Below are 15,434 nucleotides of genomic sequence, written 5' to 3' on the forward strand. Positions count from 1 at the left end.
CCTCTCCAGTGACTCACTATTACCTGAGGAGAGCCCTGCTCCCATCTGGGTGGTCACCAGCCCTGGACTTGCCAGACAGCATTGGGGGCGAGGCTGCGGCCAAGGCTGAGGCCAAGTCTCTGGGGGATGTGGGCGCCACAGCTCAGGCCGAAAACCCACTCTTCACATACATGGGACATGGTCCACCCTCCGCAGACACGCAGCCAGGCCCCTCTGCCGTGGCCTTGCTGGAGACTTCACCTCTAACCGTAGTTGGGGCTGGGGGAGGACAGAGCTGGTCCTCCTGCTTGCATCCAGTTTCTCAGCCCTGCGAGCCCCACTCTGGGATGTGGTCCAGGTATGCTGACCCCTGGGGCCAGGAGTGCGGGGATCCCGTCAAGGAGGAGGTCCTGACTCCTGGCACCGATGAGCAGGGCCTCAGCCCAGGTCCCAGCCTTGGGGCAGTCCTGCAGGCGGCATCCCCCCAGCTACACAGGTGCCCGCTCCAGACCAGTCCCCAGCCACGGCATGTCACCCCAGCACATCACGTGACCACAGCAATGCGTTCACACTCTTTTTCAGCTTTTATAGAATGTTTAAGATGTGCTCACAGCACCTGAAGGTCGCTCCCTGGGTGTGTCGCCACGCGGTGTGGGCGCCAGGCTACCCGCAGATGGAACAGCTATTTCTGGCAGGCAGGATTTTTTTTTTTTTGGAGCTTATATTAATGATGTAGCTTATTTTGGTGGCCGTGCAGATGAAAAGCAGCTTCTGCTTTAAATCCACGTGGCCAGAACTTGCTGAAAAGGTCTAGCAAGCAGTCTGGGTGCCCCTGCGCTCCCAAGTCACCACCAGCAGAGACACAGGTGGGGGCGGCTGGCTTGGGGGGCAGTTTTCCTCAATGCACAACCAGGGAGGCCAAGAAAAATGCATAAGGGGTGGCAGCAGGCACCTCTGGGCTGCAGGGAAATCGAGGAGTTTAGGGATTATGAGGCTTTGCTCTTCTCTCTTCTTTTCTGGCCAAGTAATGTCTCCCCCAAAGATGCCCATGTCCTAATCCTGGAGACTGTGAATATGACCTTATGTGGCAAAAAAGATTGCATGTGGAATTAAATTATGAGCTTGGGACTACTCTGGATTCTCCAGTGGGCCCCAAGTGCCACCACAAGGTCCTTATAGGAGGGAGGCAGGGGGGTCAGTCTCCAAAAAGTATGGGCTACGTGACCACAGAGGCAGAGACAGGAGCTGGAGGAGACAAGAAGGGTCCTCCCTGAGCCCCCGGAGAAAGCGTGGCTCTGCCACACCTGGATCTTGGGTTTTCGGCCTCCAGACTGAGAGAGGATAGATTTCTGTTGTTTTAAGCCCCTTCTTGTGCGGTAGGCCGCCCCAGGGAGCTAAGAGGGCTGGGTGGGGGCAGCTCTGGCCAGCCCTGCATGCGGGCGGCCTCTGTGGCTTCAGCAGAGTGCCAGCACGGTCTCAGGGTCCCCCACGATGTCCCTGTGCACCAGCTTAAATGTGTCAATGAACAGTTCCATCCAGTCCTGCCGCTCGCCTCCCGTGGCGAATTTGGCTCGCTCGGCGGTGTAGACCATCACGGCCACCAGCCTGGAGTAGGCGGCCGGGTCCTGCGTGAACTCCGTGGCGTTTAGCAACTGTTGGATCAGGGGGATGGTCCTGGGGAAGGAGGCATCCGGGCCCTCTTCCGTGCGGAGGAAGGTGACCGGGGGCTCGCCGCCAGGCCGCGGTCCATCTGCAGGGGCATCCAGAGAAGGCTTTAAGGGACTAAGTTGGCGTGAGTGGGCCTCCAGCTGCCCTCCTGGGCTGAGCGTACTGTGAGAGCCGAGGGCCTCTCTCCTCCGGGATGACTTAGGACCAAAGCGAGGAATGGGTGTTAGGCTCAGCAAGGGGGTCGGATGAGGAGGCTGGGGGGGGCTACAGCGCCCCCATGTCAGCACGCGGGTGCCTGAGCTCACAGCAGCTTGGGGAGCCAGCAGCAAAGCATGCTGCCGAGGAGACGGGGAGTAGAAGCACCTTTGGGGTCCCCACAAGACTCTTGGCACAAATGGTGGCACTGAGACTTGACCAGTCTCGGGGGCGGCTTCTAGCCGCTCAAGGCTGTGCCCCTGGACCCCCCTCAGAACAGCTTCCAGAAAGCTTGCGATTCTAAATCCTCTGCACTTTGAGATGCCCATCGCCCACTGCCCAGAACTGTCCCCTTGAGGACCCGGGAGCGGCCGTGCCACATACACTAGGGACTCCCGCTCTCCCTCCCGGCCCCCCTGGGAGGTCAGGGCCCGACCCCGCGGGCGCCTTGCTCCGAGTGCACCACGGCCTCTGTCCTAGGGGTCCAGGAGTTTCTTTCTCCTCTGGGGAGGTGCCAGGTAGCCAACCCAGGTGACCTGGTCGCACGGGCCCCCCACCCCGGCACACACACCGCCCTCTGAGCCTCTCCTCTGCACACCCGGCCCCGGAGAGTCTCCAGCGTCTGTCCCAGGGAAGCGGGGCTCGGGTCACGCTGGGGCCCCTCCCTCCTGCGGCAGCTCTCCAGAACCAGCTCAGTCTTTGCCGCCTCAGCCCCTGGCCAGCTCTGTTGCTCCCCGAAACCCTCATGGCTCTGACCCAATCGAGAAGCTGCCCCCTGGCCGGGTCCAAGCCTAGGAAGGTGGGCCTCTGGGTGGACGGGGCCATATGGCCCAGAAGGTCAGTGTCACGTCCCAGCCAGCAGCATCCACCCAGCACCCTGTTTGCGGCCTCGAAATGCTGAACAGCACACCCACCCCCTGGCGTGCCAGGTTTGTAAGATCTCATCCCCCAGAGACCTCTGCTTTCTTCCTCTCTGGTCACAATGTCTACGACACTTGGAAATTTTCATCACTTTAAAGGATAAGCTTGTGAGCTCAGCAGAGAAGGTAACTGGGAGGAGGAGAAGAAGGGCCTCCTAGGGGGCCACGCCCTCCCACTGTTGGGTCTTGGAGGCTCAGGGGAAGCAAGGTCACCATCCCACCAACAGCAGAACCACACGGAGACATCACAAGAAAGGGAGCTGTGGCCGGATAGCCCTCATGAACACAGATGCAGACGTCCTCAGCAGAATATTAGCAAACCAAACCTAACAACACATAAAACGATTTATACACGGCAACCAAAGGGGATTAATCCCGGGCCGGCAAGGTTGGCTCACCATCTGAAAATCAACGTCATCCATCGCATCAACACGGCAAAGGAGGGAAACTGCCGAAGCAGCCTGTGACAAAGCCCCACGCTCACTCAGGATGAAGTCCTCAGTAACTAGGAGCAGAGGGGACCATCTCAACGTGACAAGGCGCATCGGTAAAAAGAACCTCGGCTCACTTCGAACTCAGTGGTGAGAAACTGGAAGCTTCCCTGCCAAGATCGGGGCGAGGATGCTGGGTCCCTACTGGGCCCGGACACCAGGGCTCGGGGTCTGGAGTCTGCCCTCGAGGGGCCAACCTGACTGTGGGGCCCACTGCAGGGTGACTGGGGTGCCCTGCGGGACAAGCAGAGGTACAGCCCGCGGGGTGCTTGGCCGCTCCGGGTGGCCTCTGGCAGAGACCGCACTGGCCCAGCTCTGAGGCTGGCACCTGGGGTTTGGCCGCTCTGGGCACTGTGTACAGCCGTCCCCAGTGGACTCGAGGGACCCCAGGCCCGGGAGGTCCCCAGAGTGAAGCCCAGAGCTCACAGGCAGCCACGGTGTGGTCAGCGTACCACCGTGATGACCTTTTTCTGGGAAGCTCTCTGCCTGACCCAGCTCAACACAGTTCCTTCCCTCGGGCCGCCTCTGTGCCTTCGGACCTGCCCAGCGGGCCCACCTGACGCCCCATGAGAAGTACGCACGCAAGCCCAGGAAATGCTGACTTCGCCCGGCAGAGCAGGGGGTGGACGCGGGCCCCGCGTTTCTTATCTGTGTCCTCTGTGGGATCTGCCGGCACAGCCCAGCCTGCCCGCTTCGGCGGCCCCCGCTACACCAGCTCCTGAGAGGGTACGGACCTGCAGGGTACGGGCCTGCTGCCCACGTCCCAGCCGGAGGGCCTGGTGCTGGTTCCGGGCCCCCGGCTGGCGGGGAGGCTCAGCAAGGGGACGTCTCGGCTCCCGGCTCACCCAGGCACCTCTGCGGGTGTCCTGCCCCTTCCCTGGCCCTGCAAGCCCCCTGGGACAGCTTCTGCATGTCCCCAGCACTGCAGCCGTGTCGGGCAAGGGGCCCGGGCCCCCAGACCCAAGCCGGTGTCTGCTTCCTGAAGCAGGAGCTCAGGGCCGTCGGAGGGGAGGGGGACAGAGCATCAGCCCGAGGCTGTGTGGCCGAGGCTGCTCGCACCTCCTGGGCGGTTGTAAATCGGCCACTTTGTTTACTGCGTCTGGGGCTCCTGCCTGTGGGAGCTGAGACGGTTCTGGGGTGTCTGTCCCTCCGGGGGCAGTGGTGGAGGTGGGGGACCACAAGATGCTGAGGCTATGAGCCTGCGTTCCCGACCAGGGCCCGCCAGACACATGCAGGCCTGGACGGGAGCCCCCCCACCCCCCGAGTGTGCGAGCTGGGTGGGCGGGCTGAAGGGCTCTAGACGTCAAACCTCACCCCCAGCCCCTCCTCAGACGTGCCAGGGTCCTGGGGCTGAGTCGCCCATCTGAAGGTTTCTTGCCAGGGAGGGCTCCCGCAGCGGCCCCTCCTCCCCAGCCTGGGCCGCTTGTGAGTCTGGGGTGGGGGGCTCGGCAGCACCCCGAGTTACCTGTTTGGCAGGGAAGGTCCGGGCACACGATCTGAGGGTCTAGGAGCAAGGAAAGAGGCCAGGCGTCCCAGTCAGTGGCCACCGGCCGGGCCAGGGGCTGGACTCCCTCAGCGGCCCTTGGATGTCCCGGCCACTTCCGCCCCGCCGCACGTCCTCCTTCCCCTGGCACGGACCCGGGCTGGGCAGGCCGCCGCTCACCTGGGCACAGGACGTCCTCCATGTCGTCGATGAACTTCTCGGCCACCAGATCAGAGAAGAGGGTCATGTTTCGCACCTGCTGCGGCTTGTCGCATGCGATGGAGTAGAGGTTCTCGCTCTCGTGCCCCTCGTGGAACATGTCCCCAATGCCGATGGCTGTCACCGTGACGTCGTGGTTGCACAGCGCCCGCAGGTTGAGGTCGTCGTCCCGGGGGTCGTGGCGGCCGTCCGTGATGACCACCGCAAACACGCGGGTCTTCTGGCGCCGGCTCTCCTTGATGAGCTGGTTGTAGGCGAACTTGAGGGCTGAGGGCGTCCAGGTGCCGCCGGCGATCCACTCCAGGTTCTTGACGGCCTCCTTGAAGCTGGATAGCGAGTCGATGCGCTCATCGTCCAGCTGGATGGCCTCAAAGGTGCCCTCGTGGCTGTACTGCACCACGCCCACGCGGGTCCCTGCGGTGGCCGGGCCGGGCGTGAGGTGCCGCCCGCTGCCCCGCCCTGCACGGCCCGCCACCCTCAAGTGGGGCCTCGGCGGCTCTGGGCAAAGCTGACACCTGTCCCCTGAATGTCTGTCTGTCCGCCGCCTCCCGTGACGCGGCCTCAGGACGTCCCGCCCGCCCGGCCTCCCTCCCTGCTGGTGCGTGGGGCCTCCCAGCTCCCCTCGCCCCACGGCAGGCACAGCTGACCCGTCTCTGACTTGGGGTCCTTGGCAATGGCCCCCAGCCTGTTGACCACGTTGATGACGAAGTTCTTCTCCAGGGTGAAGTTGGTGTAGCCAATGCTCTCGGAGCTGTCGATGACGAACACCACGTCCAGGGCCCCGCACCGCTTCTCGCAGTCTGCCGGGAGGGGCAGGGTCAGCAGCGGGGGGGGTCAGGTGGCTGTGTTCACTGACCCCGGGCCCGGGGGGACACAGGCCCGAGGCCCACAGCCAGGTGCACGAGCGGGAGGGCGTGACCCAGGCGGATGACCCTGACCCCAGACCAGAGCCCTCCAAGGACACTAGGGTCCTAGCTCCTCCGCCACGTGGGGGCCGAGACTCACCGCAACACCCGCACGTCTCCCTCACGTAGGTCATGACATCACATTCCTGCAACACAGGGGCGTCAGTCCCGGCCCGAGGAAGCGAGCTCCTTGGAGGGGCCGAGAAGGGGCTCCTGGGAAGTCTTCGAGCAAGCTCCTGCTGACCTCTGACCTCACCCCTGCTGCCCTTGCTTTCCCATTTTAGGAGGGAGGGGAACGCGGATTCCATCCCTGCCTGACACTTACCGTGAGGCCGGGGTCTCCAGGGGGGCCGGGCTCTCCCTGGAGGAGGAAGGGTGACAGTGAGAAGTGGCCTGGGTCTGGGCTGAGGCTGGGCAGCCCCCCACACCCTGTGCACTGGCATGACCCTGAGGTTCGGGGTGGCCCAGGGCTGTGACCTGAGGGCTGGAGGCACCAGCCGCTGACCTACCTCGGGTCCTGGGGGTCCTCTCGGCCCCCGAGGGCCGGGCTCACCAGGGGGACCGGGATCTGCCTGAGGAGCGAGAAGGGCAAGTGGGCGGTGGCCTCAACCTTGGGTGTGCGCCCCCCCCCACCGGCTCCCATGTGCCCCCGGCCCGGGGTACTCACAGGCTCGCCCTTCTCGCCTTTCCTCCCGGGCTCTCCTTTCAGACCAAAGTCACCTCTGCCCCCCTGAGACACAGAACACGTCAGCCCGGGTGGGGAGCTCGGCACGGCCCCCCTCCCCCAGCCAAGACCTCCAGGGGTCGGCCATGGGCACGGGCGTGCTCTTGTCAGAAGAGCCTGTGCCTGGCGGTTGGTGGGTTACGGGCCGCGTTCGGGAGAGGCGGGGTTGCGGCTGGAGAGTGGCGAGCGCGCTCAGAGCTCAGCACAGGGGGCTCGCGGGGGCCGAGTGTGAGCTGAGGGGCGTGCAGGCCGCCCCGCGGTGGGTGCGGAGGAGGCCCCTGTACATACGTACCTCAGGGCCGGGTGGGCCAGCCTCGCCTTTCTCTCCCTGGGAAGCAAGCACAGGTCACCGTAACTCAGCACAGAACCCGAAGGGCTGTCCCTGGGGCGGGAAGCTGGCTCTCCTGGGGACCCAGAGATTTCTGGAAGCCCCCTCCTGCCCCCTTAGGGTGGCCTCAGTTACACAATCTGTGTGAAGCCGTGAGCGCCGTGGGTGAAGGCCACACCACCTGCCCTGTGTCTGGGACAATAGGATCCTGGGGGTCTCTGCCACAGACGAGTGACCCCCAGGCCCACTCACCCTCGCCTCGACCCCCAGGAGGGAGGCCCTCGCAGGAACTAGTGGGAACCTTCATGGCCTCCCAGGGCCCCCCGACCCCTGCCAGGACTTACGGGTGTTCCTCGGGGTCCTGGGTAGCTAAATCCAGGCCTGCCGGGGTCTCCCTGTGGGAAAGGGGGGCTGGTCAGCGAGGGTCCAGTGGGAAAGGAAGAGGCTGAGCTGGCACGGGCTGAGGATGAGGATGGACGGGGCTGGGCTGTTGGTCTGGGGGGCTGTGTGTGTGTGCAGTCCCAGCCTCGGGACATGCTCCCCCCGAGGGAGACACAGGAGGGGCTGCCCGGCCCCCGCAGGTCCCCCACGCCAAGGGGGCTGGCCGGGCATGCTCCTGGCAGCCTTGCTCGGGAGCTGAGAAGGGGCTCAGGCTCCCTGCGGCCAGTCTTGCCCAGCGGGGTAGGGGACATACCTTGGGACCAGGCTGTCCTGACTCTCCACGGGGACCAGCGTCACCGGGGTCTCCCCGAGATCCCTGAGGGCAGAGAGAACATGGAGTCGGCACAGGTAAGGACTGACCACGTCTGGCAACACTACCCTTCTCCCCTGCTGCCCTATGGGGACCGGGCAGCCGGGGTTCACTTCTTCCAGGTGCCCCATCCTGGCTCCCAGGCCCCGCACCCTGCCTCCCCCTCACTGCCACCTGCCTGATATAGCTGGACCCCTCAGGGCAGGACGACCGTGGGAGGTACGGTGCCCCCCCCATGCTTCTGCCCGAGCGTGTCACGGGGACCATGTCCTGAGGACAGGAGACCCAAGCAGCACTATGGGGGGGGGATGGTGAGATTGAAGGGCAGCGAGGGCCCGAGCCCCAGAGCCACAGGGCCCTCCCAGGTGTCCTGCTACTGACCTTATTCCCGGGCTCGCCCAGAGCCCCCTGAGGGCCTCTGGGTCCAGGCAAGCCTCGGTCTCCCTGGAAAGAAAGGACATCCCTCTGTCAATCACTGCAGATTATGCGGGAATGGGGGGGTGCCCCTGCTGGGCGGGGGGTCCCAGTTACCCCCCACAACCGGGGAGCTGGGTGCCTGCCCCAGGAGGACGAGTGGCCTCACTTACCTTGGCTCCTTTGTTGCCAACCTCCCCAGCCAGACCCCGGGGACCCTCAGGGCCAGGGTCTCCCTGTGAGCAGAGAACACGAGTCAGTCTCGGGCATGTGGAGGGAGTGGAGGGGAGGGGATCATTTAACTCCCTGGAGAGGGTGATACTGGAACTCAGCCCTGCCCACTGAGTCTCATGCACCAGGGAAGGGACTGCCACCCATTTCCCGGAGGGGAAGCCCCTCCTTCAAGCCCTTGACCCACATCTTGCAGGGAACTGTCAGTCCTCTGATTTGCCACAAAGACGCCCTGAGTCAGCTGCAGGTCTGGTGTGTCTACAGTGGGAAGCTGCTGGGTGGAGCTGTGCACGGCACTCATGAAGCGGGCCTTACCCTGCCCCTGCCCCTCGGCAGGGAGCGTGGATGGGGGTCACCTGTCTGCCTCCTGCTTTCTGAGAACCTACGGGGGTGCCTCTGCTCCCGCAGGCGGCCGGGTACCAGGGGTCACTTTTTTTTTTTTAAGATTTTTATTTATTTGAGAGAGAGCAAGAGTGAGAGAGAGCACAAGCCAGCGGAGGGCCAGAGGGGGAAGCAGACTTCCCGCTGAGCAGGGAGCCCGACGTGAGGCTCGACCCCTGGACCCCGGGATCATGACCTGAGCGGAAGGCAGACGCTTCACCACCTCAGCCACCCAGGCGCCCCTGGGGTCACTTTTGTTTTCCTGGGTGGACCGTGGTGGGGGGATTGTTGCTTGTCCCTCGTCCCGGGGCCCTGTCGACCCCTTGGTGAGAGCCTGGTGCAGAAGCAGCCGTGGCCACCGGCTCCCCCTCTCAGCCACTCACCTTCTCACCCTTGGGGCCGTTGCTGCCTGGGCTGCCCTTGGCTCCTGGGTCCCCCCTGCGCCCCTGCAGAGAACAGGTATGTAGGTGCGGGGCCTGATGGTGGGGCCGTGTGGGGACCCCTGCTCTGCTCTCCTCACTCGGGCTTTGGGGGAGGGGCCTGGTCCTCCGTCGGGTAAGACCAGTTGCAGTCACGGATTTAGGAGATGAGGGGCTCCGGTCAGCGTGTAAGACCGGGTCAGTTAGGAGTTTTAGTTGATGTGACGGGGGCCCAGCTTGGACCGGCTATCAGCATGGTCACTCGGTCCACCTCCGGGCCAGGCCAGGCCTCGGGATATTTCCCCTTTGAGGGCCAGCCCTGCCGTGAGGCACAAGGGGACAGGTGACGTGGGGACACGAGGCAGTTCCCAGGCAGGGGTGCAGCCGAGCCCGGCCCGGCCAGCAGGGGTTCTGCCCTACCCTGAATGCTTCACCGGTGGTGCCCAGAGCAGGGTCTGTGCAGGAGCGGCGAGGCAGGCAGGCCGGGGCCGGAGGGGACAGCCCACCCCGGCCAGCAGCCACTGAGCCCTGGGCCCCGGGCGCCGGCAGCGGGGACGGAGCATGAACTCACAGGCTCGCCTTTGGGTCCTCGGGGCCCAGGTCCACCCTTGGCTCCTTTCACACCGGGACTTCCCGGGGATCCGTCGTTGCCTTGGTAACCCTGCAGAGAAGAGCCACGTCGGCCCCACAGGGGAGGGCCCCGCGGAGCGCCCTCGGCCCCAGCCCGGCCACCGCTGGGTGGGAGCAGGTCTGCCTCAGGTCGCCCAGCAGCAGGGCCGGAGGGCCTGGCAAGGGTGCCCGTGCCCCTTCCTGCCCCTCCCCCGTCTGTGTCAGCGGGCACGGCTGGTGTGCGGCTGGGGGGCGGGGAGCAGGGGCCCGCCAGGGGCACTTGCCTTGCTTCCTTTGGCCCCGCTGTCTCCTGGGGGTCCTCTGCGTCCTGGGCGACCAGCATCTCCCTGGAAAGGTTGGAGAAATCAGGCTTGTGTCCCTGAGACGTCGGCAACAGGCCCGAGCAGCTGCACAGGTGAACCCGTCAGATAGGCGCCCCGTCCGCGGGGGCTGCCTTCTTGGGGAGGGCGGTCATTCCTGCTCCTCCAGAGGCCCGGGCGCCCAGGACCGTGGATGCAGAACAGCCCGGGCGCCCGAGAGCTCGGCAAAGGGGCTGCGAGGCCTGGGAGGACGGTGGCTTGGCTGCTGGGGCCACTCGGCCACTGCGGAGCCGCCTGATCGGACACATAGCCACACCCTGGCATTGCCGGGCGAGGCACCCCACACCCCCGGGCGTGAGCGCCACGACCCCTCAGGCAGGGACTCCTAGGCCTCCTACCCCGAGCGCCAGTTTGCAGGGACAGGCCCTCTCTGCCGGGCTTCTTGGCCAGGCCGCCCCCTGCACAGCCCCCTCCCCCCCCAGAGGCCTGGCGCTGCCCTCAAAGGCCCATCACCTTGGCCAGGCAGCCTACCTTGATGCCCTGGTCCCCTTGCTCCCCAGGGTTGCCGGCTTCCCCTGCGTATCCATCAGGGCCCTGCAAGACAGGGTGACAGGGCTGTGCTGGGCTTTCCCCAGGAGTCCAGATGAGCAGAAGCCTCGTCTGGACTGAGGCTCCGCCTGGGTCTGGGCTTCCAGAACCCACCGTCAGGACTCCCAGGAGCACTGCCCCCGACCTGCCCCAGAAGCCCCCGAGAGTATTTCCTCGTGAGACCACAGCTCTGGCTGAACCCTGGGTGGGGTCAGGGAGAGGCAGGGAGAGGCTGAAGGAAGGGTCCACTCCAAGTGACTCCCAGCTTCCTCGCTGCAGCTCGAGGGGCTGGCCGCCACTCTGCCCACCCTCGCCACGACCCTGCGTCCCCCGGAGCTGGGGTTGAACCCCAGGAGGAGCACCAGCTAGCCTTACCCGACTCCCTGGGTCTCCCTTGCAGCCCGGAGGCCCGATGCGCCCCAGCTTGCCCTGGAGGAGAAGAGGGGGGCAGAGGGTGGGTCAGGGTCGTGCACCAATGATGGGCGAATGTGCAGGGCAGTCCCCTCCGCTTCACACCCAGCGGGCACCCAGCTGTGTGTTTCAGGGCCTGGACAGTATGGCGGCCTCTCTGTGGGTGGCAGGGAGTCCCTGGGATGCAGCTGCAGCATGCGGGTGGCCCGCCAGTCAGGCCAGGCTGGGGAATTCCTGCGAGCTGGTCCTCAGAAGCAAATGTCCACTCTGGCTCTTGCCATGTTCTTATTTGTCCTGTGTCCCTGGCTAGGTGCCAGTGGGGGCCGTCCAGCCACAGGCTGTGGGCAGGGGCCAGGGGGGCCCAGGGACCCCAGGTAAGGACCCAAGGGTCTCGGGGAGGCTCTGCTCACTCCTACGTCAGAAATGCTGACGTGCACCCGGCCCGGGGAGGGGCCCCGAGACGCACTCTACCTTCTGTCCATCGGTCCCGTTCTTGCCGGCCAGGCCAGGGGCCCCCTGGAGGGAGAGGTGTAATCGTCAACCCATGGAGCAGCAGGAAGGTGGGGTGCCCTGCCCGCCGGCCCACACGGCCCGCTTACCTTCCGCCCCTCGGCTCCAAATTCACCCTGTGCAGGAGGAAAGCGAGGCCGGTTAGCTCGGCGTCCCAGACACCACTGCCTCAGGGCCCAGGTCTGCCTCGGGCCGAGCAAGAGGCCAGAAGGACCCCAGAGAGGGCCGCCCCCCCGCAGGACGCCTGTGCCCCGATCAGGGCCACGGACTCGCTGACGGACGCAGCTGGGGGCTGGTGCCGAGCTGGAGCCACGGCCACGTCACAGTCTCACCTTCTCTCCTTTGAAACCAGGAACACCCTGAGGTTGGAAGGAAGGAAGAGCGGCGTTACTGCGACGCCCACCGGCTCGGGGGACAGCAGGGCTGGTGGCCAGCCTCCGGGGAGAGGCATGACCAGGACTCGGCGGGGGGCTCGGTTCAGGGACAGCATTCAGGATATTGAGGCTCTTGGCTTCTCGCGTTGGGGGTGAAGGGGGCGGGCGGGCCGGAGACACCCTGACCCTGTGGGCCAGCCCCACCTGGCCCAGGCAGCCCTTGGCTTGTCCCCCGCACCCCCCCAGCCACGGAGGGCAGGGCTGGCAGCGACTTGCCTTGGGTCCTGGGAATCCAATGGGGCCTTCGATGCCTGGGTCTCCCTGTGGAAGAACGAAGAGCCGCGGCTGAACCCCAGTCCTGGGGACTCGGGGCCAACGGGGCAGGGGTGCAGAGGGCACTCACCTGTCGTCCCTTCTGCCCGGGCTCTCCTGGCTCGCCCATGTTGCCCTTGGCGCCCTAAACGCAGATCATGGAAAAAGGGGTAAACTAAGGCAGGAAGCAGGCAGGCAGGCAGAGGCTTCTGAACTGGTGTGTGTCCTGCTTTGGGGGCTCCTCCATGTCCCCTCAGATGCTGCCGTGGGCGCCCCTCCCCCCATGGGAGGGCCACTGCAGCGAAGCTGCCTCCGTGGGCACCTCCACGCCTGGGCCGTGGCGGGTGGCAGTGCCACGGAGGACGGGGCGCGCGGCAGCATCCAGCTGGCGACCCGGCGGGCGGGCGTCTACAGTCCTACTGGTCTAGACGGCTCCTTCCCGATTTAGAAAGAGGGAAACAGGAAGCTGCGTAGGGATAACCTCCAGACGGGCTCGTCTTCCCAGAGGTCCCTTCCCTCCTCTGCCTTCACGTTCGGCCTCTGACCAGAACTACTGGTCGGTCAGAGACCCTGAGTGAGTTTGTAAGAAGTGGGTGCTCCTGATGGATTAGCAGACGCCTGTTTCAGGTTTCCTGCACGAGCTTCCTTGCTTTACCAGGGCGCTGCAATGGGCAAAGCTAATAATAAAAAAGCATCCCTGCTTTTCTCAAAATGCCATTTAAGAGGGAGATAAAAACTGAATTTTAGTTCATCCAGGATCAGAGGGGCTGAGGTCATTCCAGGGGCACGTGGCCCCACGTCTGGAGCTGAAGAGAGGTCGGGGCTTCCTGGCAGCTGACCCCGTGGGCGGTCTGGGCGGCTTACCTTCTGTCCGCGGTAGCCCTTGGGGCCAGGGGGCCCGGGGATCTCCAGACAGCTCACCTTGTAGCACTGAAACGAGAAGCAAGCGGTGTAGGGGAAGTGGGCGCAAAGAGCCCCAGGTGGGGGGCCGAGGACCCCTGGTCGGTGGGCCATCGGGAGCACGGGGCTGGATGGAGGAGCAGACTTGGGAGGTGCCCAGGAGGCCCCCGAACCCTCAGGCACTCTGGCCGTGTCTGGGAGAACCAAGGTTACACAATGGCCGAATGCAGGAAGGATGGAAGAACCCTCGGCCAGGCCCCACGAATGCTCGTGTGTGAGCAGCTGTGCCAGAAAAGGGCGCCTTTGTAGGAGCCTCGCTGAGTAGGAAGAGCCGGGGCTGGGGATACACAGGGATGGGGGAATGCGAGGGGCCCTGAGCTGAAGTCCCGAGCTGGGTGCCACCTTCCCTGTCTTCCTGGCCCGGAGCTTGGAAGGTGACCCCGAGCCTCGCCCCTCATCCACTTGGTGTGTGCTGGGTGAGCGACCCTAATGCCGACCCCTGGGTTTAAACAGCCTGGTTTTGGCCGGGAGCCCTTCATCCAAACGTAGGCTCTCAGGCCCGACATGGAGCAGAAGGGTCTTGCTCCCTGGCCTCCTCCCATTTGTCCTAGACCCCGGGAGCAGCGGGGGGGCTGGTGCAGTGATCATCTCTGCGGGGTCAGCGCCTCAGAGGCCCAGCGGGCAGCACCCAGCCAGGGTAGCAGGACCGGAAAACGCCTCTCACCTCTCCATAGGCTTCATGTTTCTGCAGAAGAGACCAAGAAATGCTACTTAGCCGGAGCCGGAGATTTGGGTGAGAATGCCCAGGCTTACCCTCACAGAGGGGTAAACTGAGGCCCAGAGCAGGACACTGCCCACTGCCGTAGTGGGGGAGTGGGCCCCAGGGCTCTGGCCTCCACCCTCCACTCCTGGTGCCCAGTGGGCGGGCACGGCCCCGGGGGCGGCTCACCATGACCTTGATGATGCGGTTGATGGTGTCTTGGTCGATCTCCAAGTCGGGACGCACAGTGGCATAGTTGTTACGGTAGAGCTCAAGGGGCATGCTGGCCATGTCCCGCAGACCCTGCTCATTCGGGTTCTGGTCGGGGGCCACGGTGAAGATCCGGATGCCCTCCTCGCGGGCCCGCTCAGCCTGCAGCTTGATGCCCCCGCACGGGCTGCCGGTGACGTAGCCGTCGGTGATAACCACCGCGAAGTGGACCCCACCCTTGCCCTTGAGCTGCCGGATCTCCTGGGTCATGTTGGCCAGCGCGCAGTCGGTGAAGGTGCCCTTCCGGATGGAAACGATGTTCTCCAGGCTCTTGGTGAAGGAGGCCCGGTCGCTGTCCGGTGGGCTGAACACCTTCACCACGTCGGAGAAGTGCAGGCCTCCGTAGCGCCAGCTCAGGGCTACCTGCTCCAGGTAGGTCTCATCCTGCAGCTGGCTGATGAACTGGCGCACGAACTGTCTCATGTGGTAGAGCAGGCTGTCGATGGGGGACTGCATGGTGACGCTCTCCGAGGTGTCCAGCACGAAGTACACGTTGATGGGGCAGTCGGCCTTCTCTGGAGGGGCACGGGACGTATCACGGGCCTGCCTGTGTGGAGGGCCTGCGGTGCGAGCCCATCGCCAGGCCTTGTGCATGTGGGCGATCTGGGCTCTGCCCCCACCGTGGCCCCACCGCACCCCTTTCCTACCCACACCGGGCCTCAGCCCCCACAGCCCCTACCTGGGCAGCTGTTCCTCTCAGAGGCATCGGGGGCGATGATCTGCTGTTGGGCACGGAGGACCCCCAGGAGCGCCCAGAGCAGGAAGGCGGAGCAGGGGCCTCGGAGCATCTTGGCAGCACCCATGCACCCTGACGTCCTGCAACAGGGAGAAACAGCCACTGCAGACAGCGCCCAGTGCCCCTCCGGGACCCCAGAGCCCCCTCCCCAGATGGTGGGGGCAGCCAGGGAGACGCCCTCTTCCCTCGCCCTAAGTGGGGCCCACGCACACTCAGTGGATGCACAGACTGAGAGCTTTGGGCTTGGTTCCGGGTGGGTTTCAGACGTTTGTGGCCCGTCCCTGCCCTGTGGGGGCTGGGTGCGCTAAGCAGACAGGTGCATTCTCGGAAACTGAAATGCCAGTGGTGGGCGCTGGTGACAACAGAGCCCTGTATGGGGGGCTCAGCGGGTGGTGACTGGGGACGGGTGCCAGGGGAGGGGAGAAAGGCCCGGGCTGGGGTGGGGTGGGCCTTGGCACTGGATGCCAGCCATCCACGTGACCCCATGCTGACAGACTGGGGGAAGGACCTGGGGATGCAGGATGGGGGCTGGGATG

General features: G+C 65.0%; 1 protein-coding gene across 4 annotated transcripts in view; it reads right to left on the reverse strand.

Annotated features, from left to right (window-relative positions):
* COL6A2 (collagen type VI alpha 2 chain) overlaps positions 1–15,434 on the reverse strand; it is a 32,163-nt gene that overhangs the window by 1,893 nt on the left and 14,836 nt on the right. For 3 of the 4 annotated variants that reach the window (XM_078057507.1, XM_078057880.1, XM_036081630.2), the window contains 26 exons: positions 14,842–14,978; positions 14,082–14,677; positions 13,857–13,877; positions 13,097–13,162; positions 12,324–12,377; positions 12,197–12,241; positions 11,879–11,905; positions 11,636–11,662; positions 11,508–11,552; positions 11,001–11,054; positions 10,569–10,631; positions 10,002–10,064; positions 9,680–9,769; positions 9,073–9,135; positions 8,251–8,313; positions 8,045–8,107; positions 7,607–7,669; positions 7,257–7,307; positions 6,877–6,912; positions 6,528–6,590; positions 6,370–6,432; positions 6,186–6,221; positions 5,961–6,006; positions 5,603–5,755; positions 4,917–5,369; positions 4,719–4,757 (listed from right to left, as the gene is read on the reverse strand). In XM_078057507.1, coding sequence (XP_077913633.1) covers positions 4,719–4,757; positions 4,917–5,369; positions 5,603–5,755; positions 5,961–6,006; positions 6,186–6,221; positions 6,370–6,432; positions 6,528–6,590; positions 6,877–6,912; positions 7,257–7,307; positions 7,607–7,669; positions 8,045–8,107; positions 8,251–8,313; positions 9,073–9,135; positions 9,680–9,769; positions 10,002–10,064; positions 10,569–10,631; positions 11,001–11,054; positions 11,508–11,552; positions 11,636–11,662; positions 11,879–11,905; positions 12,197–12,241; positions 12,324–12,377; positions 13,097–13,162; positions 13,857–13,877; positions 14,082–14,677; positions 14,842–14,965 — 2,467 coding nt within the window. In that variant the 5' untranslated portion in view covers positions 14,966–14,978. Of the gene's footprint in view, positions 1–540; positions 1,730–4,718; positions 4,758–4,916; positions 5,370–5,602; positions 5,756–5,960; positions 6,007–6,185; positions 6,222–6,369; positions 6,433–6,527; positions 6,591–6,876; positions 6,913–7,256; positions 7,308–7,606; positions 7,670–8,044; positions 8,108–8,250; positions 8,314–9,072; positions 9,136–9,679; positions 9,770–10,001; positions 10,065–10,568; positions 10,632–11,000; positions 11,055–11,507; positions 11,553–11,635; positions 11,663–11,878; positions 11,906–12,196; positions 12,242–12,323; positions 12,378–13,096; positions 13,163–13,856; positions 13,878–14,081; positions 14,678–14,841; positions 14,979–15,434 lie in introns of those variants that run through there. The other variant, XM_036081632.2, reaches the window with a different exon arrangement.

The sequence above is a fragment of the Halichoerus grypus genome, chromosome 1, assembly GCF_964656455.1.
Source record: "Halichoerus grypus chromosome 1, mHalGry1.hap1.1, whole genome shotgun sequence".
Classification (NCBI taxonomy): domain Eukaryota; kingdom Metazoa; phylum Chordata; class Mammalia; order Carnivora; family Phocidae; genus Halichoerus; species Halichoerus grypus.